This window comes from Poromitra crassiceps (assembly GCF_964638095.1).
Source record: "Poromitra crassiceps genome assembly, chromosome: 10".
In the NCBI taxonomy this organism is placed as follows: domain Eukaryota; kingdom Metazoa; phylum Chordata; class Actinopteri; order Beryciformes; family Melamphaidae; genus Poromitra; species Poromitra crassiceps.
The window spans coordinates 52049581-52077223 of record NC_139631.1 but is presented as its reverse complement, the minus strand read 5'-3'; the positions used below and the strand labels follow the sequence as shown (position 1 = coordinate 52077223).

General features: G+C 44.5%; 1 protein-coding gene across 2 annotated transcripts in view; it reads left to right on the top strand.

Moving 5' to 3' along the window:
• Positions 1-27361, top strand: part of golga1 (golgin A1) — a 30063-nt gene extending 2702 nt beyond the window's left edge. Inside the window, exons 3-24 of one of the 2 annotated variants that reach the window (XM_083643960.1) lie at positions 1860-1950; positions 3240-3314; positions 5624-5709; positions 6057-6089; positions 6841-6969; positions 7317-7486; positions 8626-8737; positions 8876-8959; positions 10629-10754; positions 11142-11237; positions 11688-11783; positions 13204-13299; positions 14078-14218; positions 16527-16622; positions 17425-17514; positions 18213-18315; positions 18504-18631; positions 22130-22288; positions 24419-24478; positions 24867-25091; positions 25434-25520; positions 25698-27361. In XM_083643960.1, the coding sequence (XP_083500086.1) occupies positions 1860-1950; positions 3240-3314; positions 5624-5709; positions 6057-6089; positions 6841-6969; positions 7317-7486; positions 8626-8737; positions 8876-8959; positions 10629-10754; positions 11142-11237; positions 11688-11783; positions 13204-13299; positions 14078-14218; positions 16527-16622; positions 17425-17514; positions 18213-18315; positions 18504-18631; positions 22130-22288; positions 24419-24478; positions 24867-25091; positions 25434-25520; positions 25698-25778 (2364 nt within the window). In that variant the 3' untranslated portion in view covers positions 25779-27361. Of the gene's footprint in view, positions 1-1859; positions 1951-3239; positions 3315-5623; positions 5710-5783; positions 5840-6056; positions 6090-6840; positions 6970-7316; positions 7487-8625; positions 8738-8875; positions 8960-10628; positions 10755-11141; positions 11238-11687; positions 11784-13203; positions 13300-14077; positions 14219-16526; positions 16623-17424; positions 17515-18212; positions 18316-18503; positions 18632-22129; positions 22289-24418; positions 24479-24866; positions 25092-25433; positions 25521-25697 lie in introns of those variants that run through there. The other variant, XM_083643959.1, reaches the window with a different exon arrangement.
• Positions 27362-27643: the final 282 nt, after the last annotated feature.

Below are 27643 nucleotides of genomic sequence, written 5' to 3'. Positions count from 1 at the left end.
CGTGATCTCTCCATATACAGACAGACATGCACCGAGTATCACTGTGTATCTTGTTGGCTCAAGTAAAAAATAATAATAATTGTAGTTTAAAAAATTTCCCCATTGTTCTCAGTTGTGACAAGGCCCAAAATGATCACTGTAAGCGTAGTGTTGATCACTATAAGCTAATTATTTAAACAGCATGTGTATAGGAATGATTCAGGACCAAGCTTTTTGATCAATATAAGTGGTTGATCCAAACTATAACTGTGATCACTATAAGCGGATTCCACTATTGGTTGAAAGCTGAAAAAAGTGTTTTAGGGGTTAGTCACTCTTTAAAATCTGTTTGATTGGCGCTAATAGGAATAGTGTACTCTTCAACAGGGAAGCCACACTCTGAGGCTGTTCTTACGTCTCAGTTGCACTTGGCTGAATTATTTAGTGTGGCCCAAGTCGCTGAGTAGCAATACTTCAGCAGACAGGTCCAATGTGTTCTGGTCAAAGGAAAACATACAGAAACTAGTCAAGTCCTAATGGCACTAAAGCAAAGATGTACACAGTATGTAATATTATGTGGTATATTTTTCCCGTTTCTGTCGATAACTGGCCAAATGTAGACGACATAACATAGCCACAAGACATGTTACATTTTGAGTAAGGAGTGTGACCACAATGCAGATTTGTTTATTTTTTGTAAAATCCATGGTGGGCCAAAACAAACCGGGGCCGGGACAAAGTTGGTCAGCCGTCATCTAGCGCTATCTAACACTGTGCTGTGTCTCGTCTGTGTCCAGGTCTCTATCTAACACTGTGCTGTGTCTCGTCTGTGTCCAGGTCTCTATCTAACACTGTGTCTGTGTCTCGTCTGTGTCCAGGTCTCTATCTAACACTGTGCTGTGTCTCGTCTGTGTCCAGGTCTCTATCTAACACTGTGCTGTGTCTCGTCTGTGTCCAGGTCTCTATCTAACACTGTGTCTGTGTCTCGTCTGTGTCCAGGTCTCTATCTAACACTGTGCTGTGTCTCGTCTGTGTCCAGGTCTCTATCTAACACTGTGCTGTGTCTCGTCTGTGTCCAGGTCTCTATCTAACACTGTGCTGTGTCTCGTCTGTGTCCAGGTCTCTATCTAACACTGTGCTGTGTCTCGTCTGTGTCCAGGTCTCTATCTAACACTGTGTCTGTGTCTCGTCTGTGTCCAGGTCTCTATCTAACACTGTGCTGTGTCTCGTCTGTGTCCAGGTCTCTATCTAACACTGTGCTGTGTCTCGTCTGTGTCCAGGTCTCTATCTAACACTGTGCTGTGTCTCGTCTGTGTCCAGGTCTCTATCTAACACTGTGCTGTGTCTCGTCTGTGTCCAGGTCTCTATCTAACACTGTGCTGTGTCTCGTCTGTGTCCAGGTCTCTATCTAACACTGTGCTGCCTCTCGTCTGTGTCCAGGTCTCTATCTAACACTGTGCTGCCTCTCGTCTGTGTCCAGGTCTCTATCTAACACTGTGCTGTGTCTCGTCTGTGTCCAGGTCTCTATCTAACACTGTGCTGTGTCTCGTCTGTGTCCAGGTCTCTATCTAACACTGTGCTGTGTCTCGTCTGTGTCCAGGTCTCTATCTAACACTGTGCTGTGTCTCGTCTGTGTCCAGGTCTCTATCTAACACTGTGCTGCTTCTCGTCTGTGTCCAGGTCTCTATCTAACACTGTGCTGTGTCTCGTCTGTGTCCAGGCCTCTATCTAACACTGTGCTGTGTCTCGTCTGTGTCCAGGTCTCTATCTAACACTGTGCTGTGTCTCGTCTGTGTCCAGGTCTCTATCTAACACTGTGCTGTGTCTCGTCTGTGTCCAGGTCTCTATCTAACACTGTGCTGTGTCTCGTCTGTGTCCAGGCCTCTGATGGAAGCAGCTCCAGAGATGACCTCTCTGCCCAGATCCTCAGAAGGAACGATCAGATTCGGAAGCTGGAGGCCAAGCTATCAGGTAAGACGCGTCAGCAACTGGACCATTCAGGAGAGAACCAGACCTGAGGTCCACCACCAAGACACCCGTGGATGTTGTCCTTAATGATCACAGTGTGTAATATCATAATTGGTCAATAATATAATAACGTGTCCAAATGTAATAAAATCTCCCCCTTTTTTGATTATGTAATGAAATTACTCCAACTGAAAATTGTTACTTCGTTTTTAACAGATTATGTAATGATAATAATGACTTATAATGTAGTAACTCACAAATATAATACAGTATTGCTCAATATTATTATTATCATCACAACATCAATCAATCAACATCAAGACTGCATGTCCCGTAGACCCTGTTGCTTCCTGCAGATTTCCCTCCAAATCCAACACAATGTCACATGTTGTGTAGAGGCTTCTTGTAAGCATGGTCATATTAGTTTACAGTCATCATTCATCATTAATGCTGTAATGATTTAGTCTATTTGGGTGAAATTTAAGGGCAAGTTTGATGGCTGTTTGTAGTTTAACTGCACTAATTATTCCTCCCTGCAGGTGGCTTATGTGACTGTGAACACCTGGAAAATGTTACAGGTGGCTCTCATGCAGCCTGTTGACCAGGATGCTTTCCTCACATAAGAAAATCATTGGTTAAAAAAAAAGAATCCTACCATTTTCATAATCGATTAATCGTTTACACTAATTTCTAAGAAATAAAATACTAAAATTGTCTTGTTCAACCTTCTTAAATGTGAACATTGTCTGTCTTTACTCTTCTATGACAGTCAACTGATTATCTTTGGGTTGTGAACTGTTGGACAGGACAAAAGAAGACATTTTAGGACCTCACCAAACGACTAATCGATTAATCGAGAAAATAATTGACAGATTAATGGATTATGAAAATAGTCATTAGTTGCAGCCCTAGTTGGTTTAGCTTCCATTATTTCTCAGCCATGTTTACCCTTTTGTTTTCCTCCTCTCCATTTGTTGTCCTCTTCCTCGTCTGCCTTTCTCTTACCGTCATCTGCCTGCTTCCTCTTCCTGTTTGTGTGGATGTGCGTCTGTGTGTGTGTGTGTGTGTGTGTGTGTGTTCCTGTACTGTTTGTGTGGATGTGCGTGCGTGTGTGTGTTCCTGTACTGTTTGTGTGGATGTGCGTTTGTGTCTGTGTTCCTGTACTGTTTGTGTGGATGTGCGTGTGTGTGTGTGTGTTCCTGTACTGTTTGTGTGGTTGTGCGTCTGTGTGTGTGTGTGTTTGTTCCTGTACTGTTGACACCCCATGCCATCACCCTCCCTCTCACCACTAGACTATGCTGAGCAGCTGCGACTTATGCAGAAGACCAAGGACAAGCTTGAAATTGCTTTAGAAAAGCATCAGGATTGTACGTACCTCTACTCTCCTCCCATCTAGCTTCCTTTCTTTCCCTCTCCTCTCCTGCCATCTAGCTTCCTCTCTCTGTCACGTGTGTCGGCTGTAATAATGGTCACTCAGCATCAGCACCGCCACTTCCTCTCATGGAGATGTGTTTCTTCCAGATGCTAAATCATGGGCTTCAGAGGTTTGCTTAAATTGGGAGCGTTGAAAGCTTCTGCCCTTTCAACCGAAAATCCACCCTCAGATACTCTCTTACACTGTTACGTCTGAAATACATCCTCAGATACTCTCTTACACTGTTAGGGCTGAAATACATCCTCAGATACTCTCTTACACTGTTAGGGCTGAAATCCACCCTCAGATACTCTCTTACACTGTTAGGGCTGAAATACATGGGGCATGGACACGTCACCAGTGTTTTTCTTTACCTGCTACTAGGGATGGGCATCGAATTTCGAATTTTCGAATAATCGTTGTTATTATCAAGGTCGACTTTTATTATTGAAAGTCGAAATTTAAAAAAATTTTTTTTTTTTTTTTTTTTTTTTTTTTTTTGAGTGAAATGTTGCATTGTCTCCCCTGATTCTAAGTATAGTCGAATCGCTTGGTTTGAGCAAGTAAAACAATTTTTATAAGCATTTTAAGCAAGGTTTATGGAAAAATGAATGGCGGATGAAATCCCATGAAGAGGGAGAGGGGGTGACTTTGGCACCCCTTTGGCACTCAGACCTGAGCCTACTAAATATTTAATGAACCACTCATTGTCAAAACTGTTTTTTATTTTCGAAAATGTCAATGTCATGTAACATGTTCTTTACTTCAGTGGTGCAATGCTTGTTTGAGCTAAAAATCCACAGCAGAAGCTTTTTCTATTAATTAATAAAGCCTTAGATTTAGAATCAGGGGAGACAATGCAACATTTCACTCACACAAATTTTTTTTTTTACATTTCTTTTTACATTTTTTTTTTCTTTTAAATTTTTTTTTTTTTTTTCGAATTTCGATTAAAAGTCGACTTTGGCCAGCGAATTTCGAATAGTGTTTTTGCTAGAAATGCCCATCCCTACCTGCTACACAGACTCCGTCTGTTGCGTGTGGTGGTTGCGTGCCAGCCATGGTTTTCTGAGGAGATTTCTAGTAGGTAGGGCTGCACAATTAAGGGAATATTAATCGCGATCAGGATTCTGGTTTCCGTTCCCACGATCATGAAAAGAAGAAAATTTAGATGGAATGGAGATGCAACGTGTCACATTCTGTTTAGCAATGTTGCTCTTGTTTTGTCTTGTGTTGTAAATCCACCCCCTTTCCGTTGCAGTGGTGCGCTCCGCCTCTCCCGCCAGAGAGCCAGTTTGTTTGTCCTTTTATTTTGAAGCCTTCCTTGATGGAAGATGACCGTTCAAAGAAATGCAGAGTTAAAAGTGTTTTTTCTTTAGTTCAATAAATGCATGACGTCATTCCTAAATTCAAAGAGTAATCGTGTTAAATAATCGTGATCTCAGTATTGATCAAAAATAATCGTGATTATCATTTTGACCATAATTGTCATTATGATCATCCAGACACATTGATTTGAATTTAATGTGCAATGTAAAAACACCCCCAAATCTCACTTTGCATTGCCTCTGGTACAATGAGGTATTTATCCTGATAGTTTTTAAACAGATTGTATTTAATTTTCACACAGTGACTCCTATGGAGTTTTGACCTGTCTGAGGGCCGCGCGGCTTCCGTGGTCTGTGTAGCAGCTTCAGTTGATTCTAATGGATGTTCTGCAGCAGAGGCACCATGTCCCATATCAGTTATTTGAGCCATCAGATCCCATCAATCCAGGAGTGATGTTGTGATGTCAAGCTACTGCTCTCTCTCCTCTTCTACCATGGAGCTGTAGGGAGAACGTCTCTCGGTGCGTTCTGAGGGACTGACACCAAAACCTGACATTACCACTGATGTTTTACATCACTGAAACATATTGCCATATTCTATGTTATCGAATATTGGGATATATTCCACAAAACAACTAAATAGGCCTAGAAATACAAGGTACATCATCTGTATTTTAGGGTGGATTTGTCCTTCGCATAAATAATGACTGGGTGTAGGTTTTTGCTTGTCAGTTGCCATACATTGCTTGTCTGTGCATTGCTTACCTCACTTTTTAATCTGACCCTCACTTTTCACAGCTACTAACCTACCGTGCCAATGTCTCAATGTCTGTGCCAGTGGCTAACATTTCTCCTCTTCTTCAATTACATACAAACGTTCTGTCTGCTTTATTTCTTTTCTTTTTTCTCTCCCCATCTCCCTCTCGCTGCCCAGCATCCATGAGGAAACTTCAGGACCAGAATGAGTCTCACCAGGCCAGTAGAGGCAAAATGACTCTAGCTCTGGAGAAGAAGGATCAGGTAAGAATGAGTCTCACCAGGCCAGTAGAGGCAAAATGACTCTAGCTCTGGAGAAGAAGGATCAGGTAAGAATGAGTCTCACCAGGCCAGTAGAGGCAAAATGACTCTAGCTCTGGAGAAGAAGGATCAGGTAAATTCACATCTACTGCATGATTCTTTTGTTGTAGTAGTAGTAGTAGTAATCTGTAGTAGTGATGCGCGGACAGCAGTTATGTATCTGCGCTGACCGCGGATATTCTGCGGGGTGCAAGATAGTAGAAGATCATTAGTTTGGCTGCGTGTTGGGCAGATGGTTTATGCATAATCTCTCTAATCTGTAGTCCACCTTTTCCATCTTTTGCCTGCAGGAATGGATGGAGAAGATGGAGGTGTTGGAGAAGGTAAATGCTATCTGTGGTACTGTATATGACATTGCTGGGTTAACCTTTCATTAAGTGATTCCAGGGGATTCCCAGCAAAAATAAGAACCAGCTTAAAGCCCCCCTTAATTTAAACTGTTCAACAGGTAGAGAAACTGACTGGAGGGAGGGGCTTTAATTTAAACTGTTCAACAGGTAGAGAAACTGACTGGAGGGAGGGGCTTTAATTTAAACTGTTCAACAGGTAGAGAAACTGACTGGAGGGAGGGGCTTTAATTTAAACTGTCAACAGGTAGATAAACTGACTGGAGGGAGGGGCTTTAATTTAAACTGTTCAACAGGTAGAGAAACTGACTGGAGGGAGGGGCTTTAATTTAAACTGTTCAACAGGTAGAGAAACTGACCGGAGGGAGGGGCTTTAATTTAAACTGTTCAACAGGTAGAGAAACTGACTGGAGGGAGGGGCTTTAATTTAAACTGTTCAACAGGTAGAGAAACTGACTGGAGGGAGGGGCTTTAATTTAAACTGTTCAACAGGTAGAGAAACTGACTGGAGGGAGGGGCTTTAATTTAAACTGTTCAACAGGTAGAGAAACTGACCGGAGGGAGGGGCTTTAATTTAATTGATTAAAGTGAGGACAGCAAAGGAATATGAGATGTGTCATTTGTTCATAGGGCTCAATGAAATGGACGTGTGTGTGTGTGTGTGTGTGTGTGTGTGTGTGTGTGTGTGTGTGTGTGTGTGTGTGTTGTAATATGTGTGTGTGTGTAGGAGAAGGCTGGTGTGTCGGCCCGGCTGGACGACATGATGGAGCAGAGCCTAACGCTCTTCCAGAGGAGGGACGACCGCGACGAGCTTGAGGGCTTCCAACAGCAGGAGCTGGCTAAAGTCAAACACATGGTACACACACACACACTCCTGAGGACAGCAGGAGCTGGCTAAAGTCAAACACATGGTACACACACACACACTCCTGAGGACCGTTCACTCGCTACATTCATGTCCACAATGTGTAGAACTTGTCACCGATTGGCCCAAAAGGTGACTGCATCATTCGCGGGGGAGGACATAATAACAATAATAATAATACTATTGTGGTGTTTTAATTTTTTTTTATGTCAACTGCACAGTGAAAGACAGGCACAAGGAAGGGGGAGAGGGCATTCGTGAGCCAGATTCTAATGGTGACATTAAAGATTCATGGTAAGCGCCATAAATGCGACGTGTCTCTAAACCGTTCTCCCCAGTTACTGAAGAAGGAGGAGCAGCTGCACCAGCGGGAGAAGGAGCTGCACCAGAAGGAGGCTGAGGTCCAGACGGCCAGGCGAGGGCTGGCCGAGGCCCAGAGGAGACACCAGGCTCTGGAGGAGCAGCATGACGACAGCTGCCGACTCAACACCGAGCTGGAGATAGAAAGGTGATGAGGCACTCCACACTATGACATGCTACATAGTCTCCAGGTTCAGTAGGTCACTTTGATAAGTTCTGGAAACCCACACAGGTGTTTATTTATGCTCTTCTCAAGGTCGAAGTTAGGTGGCGCTAGACGGGGAATTTGTGAGGCCACCAGACTCCTGCTAATAAGAATCCTAAAGACATAAGTTGTCCCGCCCTCACAAGTGCAACAAAACCAACAGGAGGGTCACAGAGATGTCAATCAAGGACATCTGTACACGTCCAGACAGTCCTGAGAAGAGGTCAAATCAGCCAAAAGAACTGAAAACACCTGTGTGGGTTTCCAGGGCCTTTAAGGATGAACATTTATTTACAAGTAATCATTTGGTGTCCAAAGGCGAGTAGGATAATATGTCAGAAGCTCTGAAACGGTGCTAGCCCAGTTCCTCGAAACCCATTTGACCAATGAGAAGTCAGACTCTGTCCTGTCAGTGACTGCTCCTGTTACTCTCTAGGTGGGAGGTGTGTCCTTCCTTCTATTGCTTTGAATTTCCTCCCAAACGTACACAGCAGCTTTATAGTACTTCCTGTTCCTGTTCCAGACTGCAGACAAAACGTACACAGCAGCTTTATAGTACTTCCTGTTCCTGTTCCAGACTGCAGACAGGATTAGGGGGGACAGTGGACCGCACTACCGATGGAAGATGCTTGTTTACAGCAGATACTTGTTTACGTCAGTTTGCATAAATCAGGGTTTCCGTGGGTCCTTAAAAAGTCTTGAAAAGGCAAAAATCCAATGGTCTGAATTTTAGGCCTTAAAATCTCTTGAATTCGACTGCATTTTTGCACCTTAAATATGATTTTTGCCAGGTCTTAAATTGCTTGGGTTTGGGAAACGGTTTCATTAATGCAATACCCTCATTAAATTACTGTATAAATACATTTGAATGAGCTGAAGCTGATAGTGATAGTTGACAGTTGCATAATGTAGCCACCATTCACACCATACATACACAGTACATCATATTGAACACTGATCTAAATGTTGGTATCCAGGGAGAGAAAATGAAATGTCTGGAGCTTTGAGATGTCTGGATCTTTGAGATGTCTGGATCTTTGAAATCGGAAAAGTTGAGGGAAACAGGTGTGTTTTTCCTGCAGAGAGGAGCTGCTGGAGCTCAAAGAGGAGGCAGAGAAGAAGATCACCGAGCTGGAGGGAAAAAGCCAGGAGCTGCAGGCCATCATCCAGCAGGTATCCGAAGACTTCCAGAAGGTCAGTCCTGGAACACATCAGCCCATAAAGACTCTCCTCCTCAATGCTGAGTCCATTAACGCTGTTGATGTATTCATAATTCATCGAGACAGATGGGCTGAGTAAACCCAGTGAATTTGTGAATCAATGTGTTTCCAGTCACAGAGTGCGGTGTCCTCTTTAGAGATGTCCTTGCAAGCCTTACAGACCGAGCACGATGTCCTGAAGCTGCAACAACAGAAGGTCAGAGCGTTTAGCTTCTCTATCCCTGTGTGTGGTGTCTTGATAGGAGAAATGAATCAAAGTAAAATGGCTTAATGTTTATGGGACATCATTAGGTATGTTCCTATTAGCTGCTCAAATAAAAACACACCTGGTGCATCAGGCTGTTCTGAGAATGCTTCCAAGCGGTTTGAACAGATGCAGCTGTATCTTAACCCATTGATACCTGATGCAGCATTTGTGTGTGTATCCCTTTAAGACCACGAACCGCGTTAACGCGGTTCGTGGTCTTAAAGGGATACACACACAAATGAGGGATACACACACAAATGCTGCATCAGGTATCAATGGGTTAAGCCACTTTTACACAGTGTCACGTGACTCACGTCCCTTAAATGAGTGTCTGCGGTCAAAAGGTGTAACATAAGAAGTCCAGGAGAAAAGCAAATAAGCTCAATTAAAGTGAACCAAAACAAGGGTTTATTTGAACAAAGGTGTTTTTTAAACGAGGACAAGGGAAGCACAATGGCATCAGGGTGGCCAAAAACCCAATCAGTTTACCTATAAATTAAATAAACTAGACTAAACAAAAAGACAATATTACTCCTCCTTAAACCTGCAAAAAAAACAGGAGAAAACGTCCACTTGGACTCAAGGATGAACTGATTACATTTTGGTGGTCAAAGGTCAAGGTCACTGTGACCCCACGAACGCCATTTTCAAGCTCGGTAACGCCATATCTCAGTAACACCTTGACGGAAATTCTTCCACATTTGGTTCAAACGTCTCGACAGACATGGATGTCGACCGCTCACTTTTTGGCGGAGGCATATATCCGCGGTGCGGTCGTTCGTTAGTTTTATGAATCAGCTGCTTCCTGGCTCGCTGCCTCGCCCCTTTCAGACAGATGTTGATCCGACGCTGACACTCCCTCTACTGGCGGAACGAAAGGCGTAACCAAAATGAGATGTCATTCCGTCCATGCAACTTTTACACGAGGCGAGGCATAATAACACCGCAAGGACCCCGCCTTTCACAGGCTGTGTAAAAAGCCCTTTAGATAGTAAACCCAACACATTGACTTGAATCTGTGACTTGTACACCCCTAGTCAAGTGAGCACCGAGTGGACTCGTACACAACTTTATCTCCCCATGAAACCACCTGACACCATGAGCCTTACCATTCTGATGCCTAGCTGACATCCAGTGCTGGATGTCTCTAAATGTTTTAAAGCTAAGTGAGAGCAAGTCTCAACTGGTTTTGTTTGGTCAGCAAAACTGGATTAACGACGTTGAATAACCCACTTGTTTACACTTGCTGGTTGTGGAGCACTTTCTGAAATTGTTTTAAGAAAGGTGCTAAATTAAGACAATTATCATTACTAGTAGAACTAGAAGTATTTTTTTTTTTTACTTGTTTCACACATTCATTGCATTACTGTAGATGGTTTTCAGTCCCATTGCAGTGGAAAGCAGGAAAACGATGTTAACAAAGCAGGAAGTCAGAACATTTTTAGGTAATGTTCTCAGACTTTAGTTATGGAACAACATGGAAAAGTCGTAGAAATATAACATTATGGCTACTGTGGAAATGCCGGTCTGGAAACGTTTTTCAAATGGGGAAATTTTGAAGGAGCCCCGAAGTCCCTCCTTCCCTGTTCATTCATCCGTCTTTCCTTGACACCGCCAGGCCGCCGTGAGCGAGGAGGACAAGGAGCGCATGCTGGTGGAGCTTCAGAAGAAGGTGACCTCTCTGGAGAGACGTCTGGATGGGAACCTGAGCGAGGATGAGCATCTGCAGGAGCTTCTCAAGGAGGTAAAGAGCATCTAGAGCAGGGTTTAGTGTAGTCCAAAGTAGTGTTAATTTCGATGATGAAAACTGGCGAAAAATGTTTGTCGACTACATATTTTCACTGATGAAAACTAGATGTTCACTAAATAAAAACAAAGTGGTGATGATTGAAAGTATGAGGAAATCTATTGACATTTTCCTCAACAAATAAAAACTAGATGGAAATGTTAGGGAGGGACGAATTGGGAAGAAATCCAATCAGAAGAGAGGAAGAAGTTAAACAGTTAAATCTGTGTCTGTATTCCATGTTCAAACCTTAATACTATTCCATAATAACAGATTAATAGATCTTTCCATAATAACAGATTCATAGGTCATTCCATGAGTTTCTGAGCTTCATTGTCTTTTCAGAAGTGCAGCGTGGAGCAGAGTCTGGAAGAGAGCAGGATGGAGCTCCGCATGGCTCGGACCAGCCATGCAGATAATGTTAGTTCACTGGAGGCACAGGTAAATGATCTATACACCTGTGCAGTAAACCTACACCTGTGCACTAAACCCGCACTAAACCCACACCTGTGCACTAAACCCACACCTGTGCACTAAACCCACACCTGTGCACTAAACCCACACCTGTGCACTAAACCCACACCTGTGGCAAAGTCATACCCATTAGCTGAGAGGGAACATCTGTCTTGAATGCTCCTCTGATGTGACTTTTTACATTTGGCTTCCAAATAATTGCTTGTCTTTTTGCTTGATCTCCTCTCTCCATGATAACATCTATATCAAATTTGGTGATTCTCAACCATTTCATATCAAGGACCCTTAATTTACTTATTAAATTAATATTAATTTATTAGTTTGTTCATCCATTTGTTAATTTTTGTATATTGACTTCTTTATCCAATTAATCAGTGTTGTCATCAGTGAATCAGTCTCTCCTTTCTCTGACTTCAGGTATCCAAAATGAGCTGCAACGTTTCTGAGCTGCAGACTCTGCTCCGACACAAAGACGACTCCTCCAAGGCCTACAGAGAGAGAACAGACATACAAGTAAGCAAGCAGGCCCCCTGCTGGAGGAATAGCAGAATTGGACAATCAGTCTCTCATTGAGTCGCCGTTCACAATTCAAGCAGTTTGGTTGACTGTGTAAAGAAGTAGTTGTAGTGGTCTCATGTCACAACGTTCCGAGCCTTAGGCGAGCCGTTTTTGGAGGTCGGCGACAAACCCCAAAGACTCCTGATTACAAGACCGACAGTTGTGTAGTGTGAAAGGAACAGAGACTGACTCCTGGGGCCGGTTGCACCAAGTGGTCTTAACTACGCCTGGTCGTAACTCCTACGTCGGTCTTAGTTAAGACCAGTCTTTAGAGTGGACTTACGCCTGTTGCACCAACAGGGTTTACGTCTCGTCTTAACTACGCTGGTCATAGCAATGCGCGTCCATGTGAATTGCCGGGGAATGTGCCCCGACTGGCCCAAAAATGTGCCTCGCGTCACCCACTACTGTATGTGCGTCACGACACCCTCCCTCCTCCCCGGGGGAAAATGGCGGCGGCGATTAGTGGCCCAAGCAGTCTGAATGAAATTGAATGTAACGTTCCCAATTCTATGTATTAAATTCTAAAAAACTAACGTCAACATTTGGGAAGGCTAAGCCACACAACTAGTTCGTTATAATCTAACAACATGCTTCGATGGCGACGTTACGATGATGACGGTGACGATGACGGTAAGGACTCAAAAAGGTCTCCGCTGATAGACAGAGATCTCTGTTACAGGCAAGCACTACGCCTCCTCCTGACCAGGCGTAAGAGTTACGCCTGGGCGTAGTGAAAAGAAGGCTTAAGCCATCTTGGTGCAACCGGCGTAGCTGTTAGGTCGTAAAGTTACGACCGGCGTAGCTTAAGACCAGTCGTAAGACCACTTGGTGCAACCGGCCCCTGATTACAAGACAGACAGTCACAGTTGTATAGTGTGAAAGGAACAGAGACTGACGACTCACGAGGATCTTGTAGTCTGTACGTGCTATAAGAAGAGAAAACCACTATCAGACCTACCAATTGGTTCCCAAATACTTGCTTTGTGATTCAACACATTAACATTGCGTCCCATGGTCAGAAAAAGTCCCCAGATTTGTGGCCAGATCGCTTTTGAGAAATAAAGTCACCAGGGGAGCAATATTCTACAGTATTCCACGTTTTACAGTTGATTCCATTTTTATTACCAGATTCTGCGATTCCATCCGTGCTTTCTGCATCGTGGAAATCATAGAGCCCAAATCATGTGACTTAGTTTCAACAGTAGTTATGGAAACAAGAAAGCAGCATGGACGACTTGGAGGACAGTTATCTGTTCACACATGGTGGTCACTCAGCAGCACTGTGGGAAATAAATGGACTTGTTCATGGTCTTGCTCACAGTGTGGAAGTGCGCTTATATTATTTTAATATTTAATATTTTTGCTGTTACAGATCGCTGGCCTGGAGGGGCAAGTCCTAGACAGCAGTGAGAGGCTGAGGAGTGCTGAGCAGCAGATCACAGACAGACAGCAGCACACGGACAAACTGGTGAGTATGGATTAGGGATGCACGATATATCGGCAATCATATCGGTATCGGCCAGTATCGGCCGATTTTTTAACATATCGGTCATATCGGTATCGGTCAGATGTTGCAATGTTAATATCGGTTATCATTATCAGCCAAATTCTTCACATTGATATGAAATAATGCAGTAAATCTATGATTTATGGGCTTTTCCAAAGGCTTTGCAAATAAATAAATGCATAACTTTTTCAAATTCAGTGTTAACATGTGTTTTTCAGTATGTACAAAATGTGATGATCATAAAAATGTGGTTTTATACAGATCATATCGACATCGGTAAATATCGGTTATCGGCCATAACAGCAATGTTAATATCGGTTATCGGCATCGGCCAAAATTTTCATATCGGTGCATCCCTAGTATGGATTATCAATCAGGCCTCTCGTGTATTCAACTGTGTTTAGGATGTCTACTGAGAATTCACTCAAAGGGGGCGGGGCGTCTGGGTCGTGTAGCGGTCAAAGGCCCGGGTTCAGCGGTACCTTGGTCAGAGGTTCCTTCAGGCACAATTGGCAATGTTACTTTTTTTAAGTGCCCCAAATTTTGTTTAAATGCCCCCAGTTTTTTGGACAGTGGGGGCAGAAGTTGTGCCCCAAAATATATATTTTTTAATTTCCTACACTGCCCCAGAGCAGAAACTGGTAGGTCCCAAAAAGATGCGTTCTCAAAGGAAAAGAAATGGTTCTATAAGGTGATGATGTAATGTGTGTTTGATGATGTGCTTCTGTGTTCTCTCCAGCAGGCGGAGTGGAGTGCAGAAAAGGCCTTCCTGGATCAGCAGGTGTGTTTACTACAGCAGCAGAGTCAGGAGAAGACCAGCCGGCTGGAGGAAAGCATCGCTGCCTTACAGACAGAGAGACAGACGCTGCAAGCCAGGCTGGTAAGTTGTGTTTTGCATTTATTTAGACTTTATTATACTATGCATTATTCTCCGTCTGTACCTCTTTGCAGAATTTGTTTTTGCATTCCGCGTGCATCTGCATTGTGATGTTGTGATAAATGTGTTGTGTGTGATGCAGTGGTTTGGTGCCAAGACAAGTTTCCCTACAGGACAAAAATGTGTATCTGATCCTATTTTTGCCTCTATTAAACAAGTAGATAGAGAGAGCAGATGGTGATGTTCCTTACCCACCTGTAAGTCCAGGATGCTCCAGAACTATCTTTGGAATGGAGAGCACCTGCTTCTGTCTTCAGCAATCCACATCATCATTTTTAACTCCTTAACTCATTGAGTGCCAGTGACGTAGAGTGCCAAGGACGTCGATCGACGTCAAATGCGTTTTTTGGCGGTGGGACGTGGATCAAAGCCTCAGGCATCTCCTGTACAAATATGGGAGCTATTGAAGGTGTATAACCTATTTTACGGACTCATTAGGTGGCGACAGTGCTCTCCAGATTAGAGAAAGGTCCGGAAAACAGCTGGAAAAAGCTGTGATCAAAGAGAAACCGATGCATGCTGCAGCCAGAGCCATATAGATTGCTCTGTCTGCAGCTGATGTTGGCTGCGATTGCGAACAGCAGTCAATCCGCTCCCACAACTGAGCCCCCCTCTGTCTGTCTGTCTGCATAGTTTATCCACACGATTAGCCGCCAGAAAGGCAGCACCCGACGCCGAAGGGCCAAACCTTTCCCTGCAGTCCGGTTTGGCATTTCCGTGTCGCGCTGGGAACAAAAACGGAGCGCTCCGAAAATAGAGTGGGTGCGTGTTAGCTGTGTGTTAGTGTGGGGAGGAGTTTGCAGCTGAGGGGGGGAGGGGGGGAGAGGGGGGTGAGGCACGCAGGGCATCACACAACTACACCACGTCACTACATCAGAAAATATTAGCTTCAGAGTCAGTGATGTGCTTGAAATGCTTCATTTCACAAAAGGCGGAATATCTCAGCTAATAATTTGAAACGCCTGTATTTGCTCAAAACGACCTATCTTCTCCGGCTCATAACTAAAGAACGGAAAATGGTATCAATAAACTTTTTTTGCTGATGATACAATAGAGCCAGCTCGTTCTTTGTGCATGTTCGGTGTTTACATAGTAATATCACACAATATTCTGTGGGCCTCGAGAAATCACTGAAAACGCTCTGAAAACTCTGGCACTGGGAGCGTCCGTTCTCCAAAAGTGGCTGGCACTCAATGAGTTAATTATGGTGCATTTATTTGACTAGGCATCTCGCGCGCTCCGCACGCTCGATTCCTAGGGTCGCCCGCTGTATGGGCTCGCCCTCCCCGCAGCTCGCCGAGCTGGCCCTGCAGCTCACATACACAGCTCGGCGTGGCCTCTCGCGCAGCTCGGCTACTGCGTGGCCTCACCTGCTCTACAGGCATGCGCAGTGCACAATTGCTCAGCTTCGCATCACTGATTACATCACTCACTGATGACATCACAATTGCTGGAGTGACCAGACATTGTGACATCATCAGTGACATCACAATTGCTCAAAATCGCGGACCAAAATCGCAGACAGAGCCCACTTACCATCACTGATGACATCATCGAGCGATCGAGTGACATCACTGATGATGCCATAAACATTGTGACATCATCAGTGACATCCCAATTGCCCGAGTGTAACCAAACCCACTTACCGTAAATTCCGGACTATAAGCCGCGGCTTTTTTCCCGTTTTTTGGCCTTTTTTGGCCCCTGCGGCTTATATAACGGTGCGGCTTATCTATGGATTTTTTCAAAAAAAAAAAAAAAAATCTCTCTTTTTTAGCACTCTTTCTAACTATAAATCCACTTCTGTTTTAATTTCCTCTCTTGCCCTCTTTTAACAACATAACATAACATAACATAACACAACACAGGTGGTGTTGTGTTATGTTGTTTTGTTGAAATGTTAATAAATGGGAGCTTCCTCAAACAGCCATCTCTTTCCCGACAATCCCCTCTGTGCATGAACCCTTACATATGGTAATTAAACATTAAAACACAATAAAAAAAAAAAAAAAAAAAAAAAATACCATTAAAACACCCGCGGCTTATAGTCCGGTGCGGCTTATATATGTAAAAAACAGTCAACTTTGCAGGTGCGGCTTATACTCCGGTGCGGCTTATAGTGCGGAATTTACGGTACTCCCTTTTCTATAAGAATGATTGCAATGGAGAGAGACCTTGAGGATCATTTTGAGTGTGGAACCACTTGACATAATTGTCTCTTCTCTGATGTTTCCTCCTCCTGCATGGGCAGCGTGATCTGGAGCAGCAGAGGGACGAGGCCGACTCCACTCTGACACAACAGGCCAAGGAGCTGGACCAACAGGCCAAGGAGCTGGACCAGGCCAGGGTCAGAACAACACATGACATTCTCTCTCATGATATGGAATCACAAGTTTCATCACCATACCACCATACTATATCAATTCTTTGGACAGCAATACTGATATAGCAAAGTCTGCCACTATTGGATTTAGATTTGATTCAATTCAGGGGCCTGCGATCGAGATGAGATGTAATTTGCCCATTAATCAGTTCCATTTAGATCAACTCACAAAAAGTCACTCAAATATGATTTGACCATTTTATTTCTGCTTTTCCGGAGATTTAAATGGAAAAGTATTCTTTGTAATAAAAATTATTAAAAAAAAATAGACCTGTTGTTCTTTAGAAAGTGCCACATTTCTCATGTTTAAAGGATTTTCAACCCGCTTCGTATCATTATAATCTCGGTGATATGAAGCAGATGGACAGTGCTTACCTTCAGTATATGTTTTCTGCATCGAGTAATCCAAGTTTGACTGCCTACAGAAAGTCCACCCCCACCAGCTGGTATGGGTCATTAACGCTCGTCAAGGCTCTCGATGTGATTCTCTGTGGATGTCCGCATACAGAAACAAGAAAAATAAATAATAATAGCCACCCTCGAGCAGCATCTGTTGACTTCCGTGTCCAGAACGGCGTCATTCTGGACACGGAAGTGCTGGAATAAAGTGCAGAGCTCTCGGTGCAGGAAAACAGATTTGAAAATGGCCAAAGCCTTCTTCCTCTGCGTGTAACTGTTGAGTGTATGTGTGGTCAAAGCCTTCTTCTGCGTGTAACTGTTGAGTGTATGTGTGGTCTTCATCCATCTGGTTGTGTTGTTGCCTCAGACGGAGCTGAGCAGCCGGCAGACTGTGAGCGTGGAAATCGCCAAAGCTCTGGAGGAAAGCAGGCGACAGAAGGAGGAGCTGCAGACACAGGTGTGTAGGCAAACACACACATACCCACCAACACACACAGGTGTGTAGGCAAACACACACATACCCACCAACACACACAGGTGTGTAGGCAAACACATACACATACCCACCAACACACACAGGTGTGTAGGCAAACACACACATACCCACCAACACACACAGGTGTGTAGGCAAACACACACATAACCACCAACACACACAGGTGTGTAGGCAAACACACACATACCCACCAACACACACAGGTGTGTAGGCAAACACACACATACCCACCAACACACACAGGTGTGTAGGCAAACACACACATACACACAGGATGTACCCCATCAGATTGCTGTAGCTGGCTGTTTTAAAGCTAGAGCAAAGTTTCTGGTGTCGTCTGAATGGAATAATTACTAAATTTGAATATGAAAAATATAAATGTTGGTATAATAAACTTTGATTACCAGTGCTTTTAATCAAATCAGTATCTATAATTGGGAGTGATGGTGTTACAGTAGGCTACTGGTGGAGGTGGAGGTGCACGGTCACAATCTGGCCCTCTGGTTGTGAGGACATGTTTTTGTGGCCCTCTCTATCATCATCTCTGAGCTAGAGTCCTAAGCCATCCTTGACCAATTTTGACAGCCCTGTTGACTGAGACGTGTTTCCCTGTGCTGCTCGCTGTCAGGTGAAAAGTGTTTCCCTGTGCTTGCTGTCAGGTGGGGGAGTTGAGCACATCTCTTCAGACCACACAGCAGGCTCTGGCCAACCTCACTGAGCAGCTAGCACAGAGAGAGGAGGACATCAAAACACTCCGCAACGGTACACAGTACACACTCTTTCTCTCTCTCTCTCACTCACACACACATAGAAATTATGTTGCTGTTGGCCTTCAGAGATCCATTTGGTTGGAACCATGTGCCGTCTTCCCTTGGCATAGTGTGTGTGTGTGTGTGTGTGTGTGTGTGTGTGTGTGTGTGTGTGTGTGTGTGTGTGTGTGTGTGTTGCAGAGCTGCAGCTTGGCCAGCAGGAGGCGGAGCAGCGGCGAGCCCAGGTGGAGCAGAGCGAGCTGGAGCTGAGCAGCCTGAGAGACGAGCTGCTCACACAGACACAGCAGCTGGACCGCTGCCAGGCCAGGGTGGGTCACAACACACACGCACACACACACAGTCTCAGTCTGCACACACACACACACACACACACACACACACACACACAGTCTCAGTCTACACACACACACACACACAGCTGGACCTCTGCCAGGCCAGGGTGGGTCACAACACACACGCACACACACACAGTCTCAGTCTGCACACACACACACACACAGTCTCAGTCTACACACACACACACACACACACACACACACACACACACAGCTGGACCACTGCCAGGCCAGGGTGGGTCACAACCAGTCCCCATTACAGCCAGTCTCTTTTTGAGGCCAATGCGGAAGTTGCCATACTCTCAAATGGCCAGTGGGGGGCGCAGCTTGTGTAACATCATCCCTGAACGTCCATTCAACTCTATGTGAAACGAGCCAACTTCTCTCTCGGTCTCTGTCTTAAATAAACACTTTACAAATGAGTTTATGGTCTGAAAAAACAATTTCAAGTATTTTTCATGCTCTCAAGGCCCCAGTTTTTTTAATTATAGCCCCATTCCGAGGAAAATAGGCGATATACTTTGGATATTGGGAAACAGTAATACTTCCGCCCGTTAGAGGCAGCAATGTGCCGCAAAGGCATCTAGTCTGCGGAAAGTACACGAATAAGAAAACCTAGCAAAACAAGGCTAGTATGGCTAGCAGATAGCAAGTCATACTTTAGCAAATTATCAGAAAATAGCGCTACTTTATGATATTTTAATAATGTTAGTAGACACACGTAACTGTATAGATGGCATACATGTAACGTGACGCTCATAACATGGCGGACCATTTAACGTTATCTAACGGTATGTAAAGTAGCCTAACGTTAAATGGTCTGTCCATGTTATACAGTAAGCGTCATAAGGTTATATGTCAACGTGACATAACATCACAAGTTTTTGCAGACATGAATGCTGTTGGTCGTTTGTTCAATTTGCTTTTCTGTATGGTATTGGACATTTAAAAATGATACATACTTGTCTTGAGGCATCCGCCAAGCTCAGCAATTTGTTATCCTTATTTTAAAACATACTTTATCAGATCGATAGAACTCAACATAGCCTAAGGTCTTGCACTAATATGTCTACTGGTAAATTAGGCATATATAGATAATCTACCAAGCAACACTTGATACAAATATAGGTAACCATTTCACAGCAGTACAGCCTACCATGGTGGAAAATTAACCATTCTTTAAGTTTGAATGATATCAAAATATATGTTGCATGGTGTAGCCTTTGTTTATGTCGAATTGTTACAGCTAACCATATTTCAATAAATATAAATCATTCGTTGATTTGAAGCAGTCGGTTGGTTCTCCATCTTCATTCTTCTTCCTGGTCATTTGGTCGAAGCTGGTTCACTCGACATCAAATATCTTTATATCACATCTTATTAACAACCTGCCTGCTCTGACCAGACAACTATAATGGGCTTGTTCTATGAGATTTGCGGTACATTCGGGTACATGATTTAATTAGCACATAGCCTACACAACAAGGTTCTTTGTTGGCAATGTTTATTGACAAAAACACACTGGCAGATACATACCAAATGGTTCAAAGTAAATATATCAAAAGTCTCAAATCTGTCAGCATTTAGCTTATGTTATTGCAATATCTTAGGTTGAACAACTGATGATCAGCAATATTCTCACAGTAATATGCACATGGGAATCAAAACGTAGCATTCATTTTCACAAATAATTTGACCAAGGGACAATGTGCCTCTGTTGTGTTGTGCTGTTCCTGCTCCACCATGGTACTCCGACGGCCATCCCTTGAAGAAACAAACGACACCGTGTTATATTAATTACTATAACATAACGCCACCAAATTTCAGTTAAAGTAGGCTATAACGGTGCTCACACGTTAGCACACGATGCTAATCGAGCTAGCGTTAGCTTACAAACATGAGCATCACTCAAACAGTCCAACGAGTCCAACATAGCAGAGCACCAAGTGCGCGACCAAATCCACCTCAGTTATACATTTTAGAGTTTGCCCAGAGATAAGTATAATAGCAGTTTACCTTGTGGAGGCTTAGCAGCAGCTAGCAGGCTGGAGACTCACACCAGGCACAATGCACCAGGATCACACCACACCATGGTCTCTTGGCCAGGCCCCGGACAAGACGGTGGTCGGCTGGCTGGACTCCTACTCGCCCATACCTTCGGACTAAAAGTTATTATATTTGTTGTCCTGGACCATTTCACCACTGCAACCAGCCAGCCAGCGAGCAAGCTAGCAAACAGAAGCGAACAACAAGATGGCAGTCGTTCAAGCCTGTGAGACAAATTCGGAAACTCCCCCGGCAGCCGCTAGGGGCAGCCGCCCCCTCCTCCTCCTTCTTCTTCTACTAGTGTTTTAACAGCCCTCTCTCCCCGTACTTCCGTGTAAAGTTAATCCATTCAACCAATCAACGATGAGCAGGAAGCGGGAGATTCAAGCCTCATTTTCTGCTATCAAAACCCAATGGGTGACGTCACACTGACTTTATCCAGATCTATATGTACTATCAATGGTCACAACACACACACACACAGTCTCAGTCTGCACACACACACAGACACAGCAGCTGGACCGCTGCCAGGCCAGGGTGGGTCACAACACACACAGTCTCAGTCTACACACACACAAAGCTGGACTGCTGCCAGGCCAGGGTGGGTCACAACACACACACACACACACAGTCTCAGTCTGCACACACACACACACACACACAGCTGGACCGCTGCCAGGCCAGGGTGGGTCACAACACACACAGTCTCAGTCTACACCCACACACAGCTGGACCGCTGCCAGGCCAGGGTGGGTCACAACACACACAGTCTCAGTCTACACACACACACACAGTCTAAGTCTACACACACACAGTCTCAGTCTACACACACACACAGCTGGACCACTGCCAGGCCAGGGTGGGTCACAACACACACAGTCTCAGTCCACACACACACACACAGTCTCAGTCTACACACACACACACAGTCTCAGTCTACACACACACACACACACAGTCTCAGTCTACACACACACACACACACACAGTCTCAGTCTGCACACACACACAGCTGGACCGCTGCCAGGCCAGGGTGGGTCACAACACACACAGTCTCAGTCTGCACACACACACACACACACACACAGTCTCAGTCTGCACACACACACACACAGTCTCAGTCTGCACACACACACACACAGTCTCAGTCTACACACACACACACACACAGTCTCAGTCTGCACACACACACACACACACAGTCTCAGTCTACACACACACACACACAGTCTCAGTCTACACACACACACACACAGTCTCAGTCTACACACACACACACACAGTCTCAGTCTGCACACATGCGTGTGAGGATGCTACAGAAGCGTTAGCTATCTGCTCCTGCTCCTCCACATTGTGGATTTGTGGTGGGAAAAGCAAGAGTGTCCAGACACTTGACTTCAGGGTGCGTTTGCGTGTGTTGTCCAGGTTTCATACCTGGAGGTGGAGGTGGAAACCCTGACGGAGCAGCTTCAGCCTCCAGAGGTGTGCGAGGAGGAGCAGAACGGCAGTGTGACGGTGGACGACCTGGACCACATCCAGAGGGTCAACAAAGACCTGGAGCAGCAGCTCAGTGACAAGAACAAGGTTAGCCAACTCTACAGAGTACCACAGGGACCTCCAGAGTACCACAGAGATCTACAGAGTACCACAGAGATCTACAGAGTACCACAGAGATCTACAGAGTACACAGAGATCTACAGAGTACCACAGAGATCTACAGAGTACCACAGAGATCTACAGAGTACCACAGAGATCTACAGAGTACCACAGAGATCTACAGAGTACCACAGAGATCTACAGAGTACCACAGAGATCTACAGAGTACACAGAGATCTACAGAGTACACAGAGATCTACAGAGTACACAGAGATCTACAGAGTACACAGAGATCTACAGAGTACACAGAGATCTACAGAGTACACAGAGATCTCCAGAGTACACAGAGATCTACAGAGTACACAGAGATCTACAGAGTACACAGAGATCTACAGAGTACACAGAGATCTCCAGAGTACACAGAGATCTACAGAGTACACAGAGATCTACAGAGTACACAGAGATCTACAGAGTACACAGAGATCTACAGAGTACACAGAGATCTACAGAGTACACAGAGATCTACAGAGTACCACAGAAATGACGTATTATTTTAGGCCAACCTGGAAATATTGCGCCTGGTTCCCTCATCTGGAAGTCAATGGGATGTTTGTATGGTGATTTTGGCCGATAGTGGAGGGAGTGAAAGTCTGGAGAGTGGACCTTTGGATTGGGCGATAGTGGAGGGAGTGAAAGTCTGGAGGGTGGACCTTTGGATTGGGCGATAGTAGGGGTGTCACGATACACTCAGTTCACGATACGATACGTATCACGATACTGGGTTCACGATAACGATACGATACGATACGATTTTAACAATATTTTTTTTAACTTGAATAATGACAATATATGACTGGAAAAGTAGTATTTTATTTGAAATGCACAAATACAAAACATGCTGTTGTGGGAAATTGTTATTACAATAACAACTAGAAAAAACATGAGATTGGAGATAAGGCTTATCTTGAAATAGAATGAGTTACACCGTCACTTAGATTTACTTTGAACTAAAAGGTTTCTCAGCAGTATAAATTCTCATTATGCATCTTCAGTTTTTCTTCAAACTCAAACAACAAGACTTTTCTTAGTCTATTTTTTATGCATCTTCAGTTTTTCCTGTCAAGTAAACAGTTTTGCCAGAAACTCAATTGAATGGTTTCTCTCCTGTATAACTTCTCATGTGTCTCTTCAGAGACTTGTTCAACTGAACTACTTTCCACACATTGAACTTCAACAAACAAAGACGTTTCTTTGTCTACTTTTGGAAAAAAAAAAAAAAAAAAAAATTTTTTTTTTCACGATATGAGATTTCATCTCAACGATACATATCGTGACGTTTTACTATCGCGAAATTTCGTGGGACGATATATTGTGACACCCCTAGGCGATAGTGGAGGGAGTGAAAGTCTGGAGGGTGGACCTTTGGTTTGGCCGATAGTGGAGGGAGTGAAAGTCTGGAGGGTGGACCTTTGGATTGGGGGATAGTGGAGGGAGTGAAAGTCTGGAGAGTGGACCTTTGGATTGGCCGATAGTGGAGGGAGTGAAAGTCTGGAGGGTGGACCTTTGGATTGGGTGATAGTGGAGGGAGTGAAAGTCTGGAGAGTGGACCTTTGGATTGGGGGATAGTGGAGGGAGTGAAAGTCTGGAGGGTGGACCTTTGGATTGGGGGATAGTGGAGGGAGTGAAAGTCTGGAGAGTGGACCTTTGGATTGGCCGATAGTGGAGGGAGTGAAAGTCTGGAGGGTGGACCTTTGGATTGGGTGATAGTGGAGGGAGTGAAAGTCTGGAGAGTGGACCTTTGGATTGGGGGATAGTGGGGGGAGTGAAAGTCTGGAGGGTGGACCTTTGGATTGGGGGATAGTGGAGGGAGTGAAAGTCTGGAGAGTGGACCTTTGGATTGGGGGATAGTGGAGGGAGTGAAAGTCTGGAGGGTGGACCTTTGGTTTGGGGGATAGTGGAGGGAGTGAAAGGCTGATGGAAAGATAACTTCCAACATCTTCATCATTTTCAGGGAGGGGGGACAGGAAGCAACAGGGTTTATGGGAAATGTAGTGTTAATCTGGAGAAATCCCAGCGCTAACTAAAAGTGTTATTGACTGGTCGTGTGTTGCTTTGCAGACCATCAAGCAGTTGCAACAGAGACTGGCAGAACTGAAGAGGACCCTGCAGAAGGAGCTGGTTAGTAGGGATGAGCGACTACACCACTTTCTCTATCTGTTTAACCAACTACATTATCCCAACATTTTCAGGGGAGGCTCGGTGAATATAAGTGAAAAATATTACATATGTTATTACATTACTTATCAAAAGTAGTTTTGGAGAAATGTTACAGTTTTTCCCACTTTTCCAGAGTCAGAAACAAATAATGCCTTCAGACATACACTTATGTATTTGGTGTAGTCTGAAGTATGATAAACAGCAATATCAGGGCGCAATTGTTGTTGTTGTTGTTGTTGTTGTGGTTGATGAGTGTATCTGGGGACAAATAAAATAATCGATGGTTGATTGGCAGCTGATTGTCTGTTGTAACTGTTTTGACCTGCTCTGTGCTACTGATGCTTTGCAGAAGTTGAAGCCCGACCCGGAGGCCGAGGCCAAGGAGAAGCTGCCAGAGAGCCAAGTGGAGAAGCAGGAGAGGGTCTGGACCGAGCCCCCGCCTGGCTCCTGCCCCAGCCCCGCCACCTCCAACACCACCGTCACCAACACCTCAGACCTCAACGACTCACGAGAGATCAACTTCGAGTATCTGAGACACGTCGTCCTCAAATTCATGTCATCCAGAGAGGCAGAGGTAAACAAAAACAATCTACACTGATGAGTTTCCAGCAGGTTACATGCATCCATATGCACGACGACAGTGTTTGTCACTCCTACTCTATTAAAAAACCACATCGGAGATCAGGTTTTTTTATTTATTGTTAGTGAAAACAACAACACAGCAACTCTTCAGCATATCTAAATTAATAAAAATAAAAATAAACATTGTTTTTGAAGTGTTTTCGGCTTCTTGTACTGTCTTTTTCCTATTGCGAGTTTCCCCCTAAAAGGGGGCGTGGCCTATGAGCCTACTACAAAATGGCGTGTTGTTGATCTGATGTGTGCCAAACTGACTCTACTTGCTCCTCGCTCTCAGGCGTACCAGCTGATACGAGCTGTGTCTGTGTTGTTGAACTTCACTCGTGAGGAAGAGGACATGCTGAAGCAAACTCTGGAATATAAGGTCAGTGTGTGACATCATCACCAGGCGCCATACTCATCTTACTAACTATCTTTTTGCATGGGTCTAACCCAACCACCAATAAGTGTTTGTTTCTTTAAATAGATGGATGTAAATCTTCAGCTTGACTGGTCTTGTTGCATGTTTAACACAGTCACTGGTTTCTGTTGCCCCTCTTAGATGTCCTGGTTTGGATCCAAGCCTTCTCCAAAGGGCACCATCCGGCCCTCAATCTCAGGAGCGTCGGCTCACTGGAGCTGATGTGGCGCAGGCCGAGCTGGAGTGATGGAGAGAGGACCGACTCCTGGAGGAAACACGTCCTCTCCACACGGCTCCCATCACTGATTCAGGACTCGAGCTAAGCTTTAAGCAGCCTCCCTCTGTTCTGCTGGGGAGGGAAAGACTGATGTTTTTCTGCTCTGTGGGGACAGAGAGGGACTCCACAGTCACTTTAGGGGACAAAAGCCTATTTATAATCGGTTGTTGATTTTTGAAATGACATTATTTTCAGGTGAACGGTGGAACTAGGCTGGCGTTTGATCTCAAGTTAAATAGCAACCATGGAGAGAGAGAGAGAGAGTAGCTTAATGGAAATATGTAAGCTCTGTTCACACTGCAGCCGAAAGTGTTCCTATTCTGAGTATTTTCTTTCACCTGTGACAGATCTATGTTTTGTAATCGGTGTAAGCAGCACACCAGCGTTACCATGGAGATGGAGCACAACAAGACACAATAATGGAAAGAAAGCAACTTGATTGGTATTTCAAAAGAAATTCAGCCAAAACCCTAAAGCTCATACCTCATAAAGCTCATACCCAAACTGAGATATGGTGGAAGCAAAAACGGATGTTGTGATCTGTTATTGTCAGCCGACTTCACTGTCACTTCATACTGGTGTCAGATCTGATCTGGGTTACATTCTAACTTCACTGTCACTTCATACTGGTGTCAGATCGGATCTGGGTTACATTCTAACTTCACTGTCACTTCATACTGGTGTCAGATCGGATCTGGGTTACATTCTACAACAGATATGAACAGTCATCTAAAACAAAAAGATGTGAGCACTGCGTCACAATTGACCTTTCCTAAGCCCCGCCCCTTTACGCTCTACCTGGTGAACTTTCCCTCTTCCTGTTCTATTCACCAAGGACACGTCTGTTGAAAGATAACATTACTAAATGATATTACATCAGTATCACAATCTTCACAGACACATTACATTGTAGTATATAGTCACATCTTAAGTAAGTGTATCTTAGCAAAATGTTAGCTAACTAGCTAGCTAATTTATAGCTACATCAAGAGGAGTTAGCCTAATGTTAATCTCTCAAGACATATTTTCGATTTGCATGAGAATCTGTCGGCATAGTTGGAGAAAATTCTGATAACATCGCTCCAAATAATAATTGATGAATTAGCTTCGTGGGGCATGTTGAAATCCGGTTCTGGTTATTCGGGAATTGAAAATAGCTTTCCCCAAAATATATATATATAGATATATAATAGGATGGTGTTCTTGTGGAACCGTGCCGCGGATAGAAATCCGCGCTATTTGTGCGCAAAATTTCTAGAGTGGATACAAGGGTAGGAAATGATATTATAATGGAAACACCAAACACACCGAAGTAACCATACAGAGTGAAAAGAGGCGGGACTTAGGAAAGGGCAAATGAGCATGAAGTCCTGCAGTGTGAATAGAGCCTCGGTGACGCCCCTTCAGGGGGTAACGGGGGGGGGCAGGACGTCTCTTTTGTTTTCATCAGACCGTCATGTCAGACGTGGAGTTTTGACTTCCGTCCTGTATGTCTTCATTTAATTTAAGATGGTATGTGTCGCCAGTGACTGCCTATGGTCTGTGGGCGGGGTGAAGGTGGTCAGGGAGGGGGCGGGGTAAAGGTGGTCTGTGGTCGGGGAGGGGGCGGGGTAAAGGTGGTCTGTGGTCGGGGCGGGGGCGGGGTAAAGGGGCGTTAACCGCATGGAAAGAGCAGTGTTAATATTCTCTGTCCAATCATGTCTTCTCTGGGTGAATGTGCTACAGCCATTGATTCCTGGAGGCCCTTTTGCAACATAACAGTTGGCTTTCACTCAGTTCTGGTTGTTTTCTTTTCGTCTTCATCTCAGAG